General features: G+C 40.1%; 2 protein-coding genes across 2 annotated transcripts; both read right to left on the bottom strand.

The window, feature by feature from the left end:
• Window positions 1-329: 329 nt before the first annotated feature.
• On the bottom strand, window positions 330-2,523 carry tmem238l (transmembrane protein 238 like). The gene has a single exon (XM_033643982.2). It carries the CDS (start codon window positions 2,040-2,042, stop codon window positions 1,560-1,562), a length of 483 nt encoding a protein of 160 aa, XP_033499873.2. The 5' UTR covers window positions 2,043-2,523; the 3' UTR covers window positions 330-1,559.
• Window positions 2,524-3,817: 1,294 nt separating this feature from the next.
• pirt (phosphoinositide interacting regulator of transient receptor potential channels) lies at window positions 3,818-5,965 on the bottom strand. Its single transcript, XM_033645777.2, has 2 exons — window positions 5,127-5,965; window positions 3,818-4,721 (listed from the first exon to the last, which is right to left on the bottom strand). Exon 2 carries the CDS (start codon window positions 4,703-4,705, stop codon window positions 4,298-4,300), a length of 408 nt encoding a protein of 135 aa, XP_033501668.1. The 5' UTR covers window positions 4,706-4,721; window positions 5,127-5,965; the 3' UTR covers window positions 3,818-4,297.
• Between the last annotated feature and the right edge of the window lie 319 nt (window positions 5,966-6,284).

Genomic DNA, 6,284 nt, shown 5'->3' on the forward strand with positions numbered 1-6,284 from the left:
TGTTCAATCAACACCACAACACTGCGACAAACCAGTCTGACCAGTGTTTGTGTTGCTTTGACAGCAACTCAAAGGGCAAACATGACGTGACTTATCTCCATCAGCGTGGTAGCAGGCACAACATGTAAAAGATATGAGAAATGTATTTGGAACACGTGGCAAAGCATTTGTGGGGCGAAAAAAATCAAGCTGAAATAATATAGGACAATCAACAAGGGAACGTATCAAGCTGTTGGATGGGCACGACAGCCTTTCTGAGATGGCAAACTGTGGTCTGGTACTGCAGGCTGACCTGAACAGGGCCATAGTTAGAACTGAGGACACTGAGGTCATGTATTTTGTTTTGTCTTTCTAGGATCAGGAACATTTCATTTTACAATTAATTTCAAAATGTACATGGCAGTGGGCATTTTAGAAACATATATTATTATGTATTTTGTAGACAATATATCAATGTTCTTTTCAACCAAAAAAAAAAAAGAAAAAGAAAAAAGGAAGTAAAAGATTCAGTATCCAGAATTATAATTCTGCAGCAGGGCTGGATTAACCTGGACCAAAAAAAGAGCCAAATGTACTATGAAAGCACAATATATGCTGAAATATTTACTGTCCTAAAACTGTATCTTAACTTGGGAGCCTTTAAAATACAAACAAGACCATGGCCTCAAGATTATGTAAAAATAAAACTGTTGCCTTTTGGTCATTATCATTTTATAATGTGTGTCAGTGGTAAATAAAATTAAATAAAACATTTGTAATTAATTAGATTACAATAATCTAACTGAATGTGGGCACTTTTGGCCTCTGAGTGTCTAGAGCTCTTTGTAGTGGTTGGTAACCCAGCCTTGCCTATAGTGTGGAGAAAACTTTGAAATCACGTAGACCTTGGAAATAAAATATACATAAAATTCAGCTGAACAGTTCAATGAATAAAAAAATGTTGCTTTTTTTCAAGCCCACAATTTCAAAATAAGTTACTTAGATGCTTCTATGTACAGTAGGTTGGTAGTAATTAAGGGGAAACCTAATTCCACATGTATGCCTATGGACCAATTCACAGTTTTTCCATGTTCATCTGACCTGCTGTGACTAAAAGACTCACTAAGTTGCAATAACTTTGATAACATAAATAACTTAGATGATTGAGAGTACAATAATGGAACAGCCTCCATTTACCTAATCAGTAGTACCAAAATCTTTCCAGAAAACTACAGATGTGTGGGATAAAGTGTTCCTAAAAAATAAAAATAAATAAATAAATGGAGACCTTCTTTTTGTGACAGGTGGCAGTGTTCTGATGGGGGAGGGCATTGAGGTGCCTAAAATCCTGGCTACAGCCCTGTACATGAACATTTTAACATCATATCACAGTGTCCTTTCATCCATGTCCTTTTGGCTGAGAAAGCTGTCCACAATCCTAATCTTGTTTGCAGTGTACCCTTCATAAAGTTCCTGAAGCAGCAAATGTAGTTAATGATATGTATCAAATCAGACATGGCCACATTTAAAACATCACATGAGTATTGTTATATGAAAGTACCCTTCCGTGTCATCAGAGTTCAGATCTTTTCTTCATGATGTGTCTCTATCTTCTTCTCCACGGCAGGGGAGTCCTCATAGTTCTCAAACCCTTTGTTGTCGTAGGCTGTGGATCTTCCCCATGTCACCCGGCCGGATTTGTGCGGAGGTGATCCAACCTGGCTGCCGTCGTCACCCTCGGTATATTTCGGCCGTGACTCCCCTTTCAGCGTCTGGCTTAACCTCTCGGAGAGTTTCCTGGCCAGCTGCACGATGCTGCTCCTCTTCTTCAAGCCGTCGTCCTGCGACACCTTGATGTTCCCCACGTACCACATGAGCCAGAAGGCCAGGCTGATGAAAATAATCAGAGAGCCGGTGTAGATCAAGAAGTCGCCATAAAAACGGCCGCCGATGCGCACGTTGGCGAATATGCCGACGAAAAGCATAATCAGACCGATGACATCAAACACCAAGGCGAGGAAAAATGAAACCACGCATCCTCCTAAACACTTTATCCGCTCCATGGTGGGAACATAACAGCTGCTTTACGCTTGTATAACGGGAGGATGCTTCAGTCTGTGTAGGCTACCTGAGCTGAGGCAGCGCACCTGTAGAGTAACGCCCCACCTTTAAAGTGAAGATAAACAAGGTGTTACCTCAGGCTTATTCACTGTACACACAAATTAAACACACACACACACACACACACACACTGATGGCCGTTTCCAGCAGGTTGTTCTTAACTAAAAACACAACCCAACCGTGAGCAATTCAGGTTTAAGTCCACAGTCATGTGGTCTGGCGGCCACAATGCAAAAGATGCACTTGCAGTAGCTAGTAAAATATCATTTGACATTCAAATTGATATTCAAGTACACAGAGTCAAGCAAAACATGACTCAGCTTTTATCTGAATGTGATGCATACAGGCCTACTCTGTGCAAAACAGTAGGCTATTATAAACCTCTCTCTATATATATTATTGATGTTATTTGGTCCATGACATAGCTTAACCCTTTTCCACTATACACGTTTCTTCCAGTTTTGTTCTCTCTCATGTTAACATGAGGCTAAATTTTTTACATGTTCCCCATGTCCACTATAATGGATGTTTTGATTAAGACAGTGTAAAAATGTCTGAAACATGATCATGGATTTCTCCATGTAAAGTTGTTGCAAACTACACACAAAGGTGGGCCTACAATGTGTTGATTTTACCTACATTCTGCTATTTATAAAAAAAGAAACCCAAACAAACAAACAAACAAACAAATACAGGCATTGGAGAAGTCTTGTCAGCTATAGAATACAATACAAATACAGAGAGAAATCTGTTGTTTTAGGGCTGTGACTAATCTTTTTTTCTGTTATTGATTAATTTGTTGATTACTTTCTTGATAAATCCCCATTAAATGTCAGAAAATGGTAAAACAACAACAACAAACACATCTTTCCAAATCCAAAGACGACATATTCCAATATATTACTTTTTTTTTCTCACCACAGATATTCAGTTTGATACCTTCAGTAGAAGTGAACACCCTCAATTTAGAATCTGAAAACCGCATTTTTTTTTTTTTTTTTATTTACATTTTAATAGTTTAAGGGATTTGTCATCTGTTAGAATACCTGAAGATTTATTTTCTGGCATATAACTTATCGATTGATGTTCTCAGCTCTAAGCTGTTTTGAGGCCAGTTAGGGTTTTGATGATGTTTTTAAGCAGACGTTCTTGACACCCACAGACCACATGTGTTGCTCATGTAGCATTGGGCTACTCATCCCCTACAACACTCAGGTTTAGAGGCTGAGAGACTTTATCTGGAGGATTCTTTAATACGCTGTAGTGTGCTCTATGTGACCTTCAATAACCAAAAATAACCAACTATCATGTTTTCTTGTGTAAATTGTAATTATCCGACAGTATTTAATTTAGCAATAATGTTTCATTAACTTTAACAAGCATGCCAATTAGGCTTATTTGAATCAGAGATACAAGTAATCACGTCAGTCATTCAATATTGATAGTAGCTGCTTTAAATACAATCTACTCAGTCGTAAGGGCAAGGTCTAATTTTAAGTGCAATTCCAATGGCGATTAATATTTCATATTCATTATGATGGACACTGAGTCTGAAGGGGTTAATTAAAATTTCATGTCACATAATATTTAAATCCTATGAAAATGTGCTTTTAGGTCACAGTAGTCAAATGTTTATCCTTTACATATATTTGAGGATGAATGCACGCAGAGTCAAAGTCTCCTTCCTAGTGACTCAGGCTCACAATAAGGACTTCAGTGGATACAAGACACAGTAAACCAGGAACTGACAATTATAAGCTCTCACAACCTTTAATTATTCATGAATTGGTATACACTGTACCACACAGCATTAGGAAATCCCCCTTGTCCACTTTTCCCTCATGAATATTCATAAAGACAGTTTGCTTTCTTGTATCCTTCTCGCTAAACTGTGTGTAAAAGTGTGAATAATTGCATTTCATGCGGCACATTGTTGTCCTTGTGCTCTCACCTTCTTTCTCCACAGCCATGGTTATTAATGCAAATGTTGTCATGCACACTTGAGAGCGAGATAAGCACTTAGTTTTGTCAATCCTGGAGAAATAAACATAAATGTCACCACGCAGAGCCTTTTAATAACTAGCTTCCACAGAGGCTCCCATGCTGAAAAGGTTCACTCCAGTGTGCTCTTAAAGTTTCTTGTTTTGAGTGACTTCCAAATATGAAGTTTTGTGACAAGATACCAACCCCCAATTCATCACAGGTTGAACACTTGGGGAGGCCTGTAAGTGAAAGGCTTTTTCATGTTTGACTGCTTCCTGTTCTCCTTGGTGATGGGGATCAGGACCACGCCCACCACAAAAACCATCAGCCCAATGGACAACAAGGCTGGTCCCAGGATGTTGGTCACCTTCCTGCAGTGGCCGGCGAAGTACAGACCGCTGATGATGATGCCGCATGCCAGGAAGCTGCCCCCGGTGGACATGAGGTGGATGGCGAACCAGAATTCTTCACACTTACTGCGAGTGGTCTCTGTGGTCCAGATGGACTCGCTGCGGGACAGGCTGAACACGGTGCTCTCTGTGCGGCTCGGCGGTGTCAGCTGGTCCCTGGACTGGGAGAGGGTGCACTCTCCCAGGGGGATGTTCTCTGGGCTGCCTGACATAGCCTCCTGGATGAATCTGTGGATGTAATGTGGAATAAGAATCAATCTGTGAGGGAGGACATGTCTCTCTGAGATCTCTGGTTCTAATACATAAAGTTATGACTGATGGATAATATAGAAAAATCCTAACTTCCTGTTAATAACATGATATTTATAATGGGTGATCAGGAAGCCACTTTTAGCACTTTAATCATACTGATGCTATAGGGACAAACATTTTCAAAATTAGCATTTATAAATTGTTAAAATGTGACTTTTCCCAGATCAGCACTTTGGAATAACACACTTTATTATCCAGTAAACTCAGGGCTTCATGTATAAGTTTTTCTAAAGCACCTAGCTCCAACAAAAATTGCTACTATTTCCACTGGCAAACAATTAAACCCATGAAAATAATGTAAACAATTAGACAAACACCCACCTTTAAATCTGGATCAAGTTTCTTTGTCTGTATTTTTGAAGAATCAACAATAATTTCAAATCTCTTAACCATCAGGAAACATCCAGAAATACGAAGGAGATGCTGACAAAAATTTCCGCCCACCGTCCAACCAGAGAAACCAGTAAAATGCACTGCTACAGATTCCCACTCCACAACCATCTACCCACCCTCCTATGCTATCTCCACCTCCTTAGGAGAATCCTGTGACAACCACCATCCCCTTACCATCATCTGCCATCGCAGGCGCTCAGTGTTGATGTTGCATCCAGGGCGAAGAGCTTTCCTTCCGGTCCCCAGAGGATATCCATAGACCCCACACCACTCAGACTGACGCTGCCATTGGTCTGTAAAAAAAAAAAAAAAATCAGAAAGTTCTACCAACAGCTCGGGGGTTTCTTTTTGTTTAAAAAGCCTGAAAGGACCAGACAATGAGAGGAAAAGATCTGTCTCAATTGGCGGGTACTCTTTTTACACAAAGAGGAGCAGGGCAGGGCAGCAACGAGGAAATGGCTCTCTGTTATAGCTGGATTGATGTAGCAAGCAATCACCCATACAGAGACTTTCCAATACAGCCTGATATGTTGGCACAGTATTGATCCCAAAGTACCCTGCAGCAATTATCTGCAAGTTGTAGTTTTGTCTGCTGGACATGAGATCAATGAAATCTGTGTAGCATAATCAACCCACAGAAAATGGAGGAAGTCATATAGAATTTTGGTCAGATTTAGGATTTTTTTCCCCTGTCTTGTTCTTCACCTTCTAAAACGTCCTGCCATAGATTCACAGAGGGAAACACAAGAGGGATGTTTATGCAATATGACACTCCTACTTCCATTAAACAGCCCTGCTATCACATTTGTGTCTGTGTTGCTTTGTGGGCTCTTTTGGGAAGACACAAGTGCCAGTGTGCTGTCATTGATCTGAACATGATCTCACTCTTTAACACAATTATTGTCTACAGAGAGCTCCTGAGCTTTAAAATGGCTTCTCAGCACTGCTTCTTGTACTTACTTAGTAAACACCGAAGCTACTGCATGAACTCATTAAATTACTGCTGTCATCTGTTTAAAACACACCACCATACTGTCCTGTGGTGCAACACTGATATGGAGAAACCTGTCAGCGCATGCATTGAGT

Source organism: Epinephelus lanceolatus, chromosome 18 (assembly GCF_041903045.1).
Source record: "Epinephelus lanceolatus isolate andai-2023 chromosome 18, ASM4190304v1, whole genome shotgun sequence".
In the NCBI taxonomy this organism is placed as follows: Eukaryota; Metazoa; Chordata; class Actinopteri; order Perciformes; family Serranidae; genus Epinephelus; species Epinephelus lanceolatus.

Excerpts from the sequence above, each read along its gene's own strand:
- tmem238l (XM_033643982.2), bottom strand. The coding sequence starts at position 2,042 with ATGGAGCGGATAAAGTGTTTAGGAGGATGCGTGGTTTCATTTTTCCTC.
- pirt (XM_033645777.2), bottom strand. The coding sequence starts at position 4,705 with ATGTCAGGCAGCCCAGAGAACATCCCCCTGGGAGAGTGCACCCTCTCC.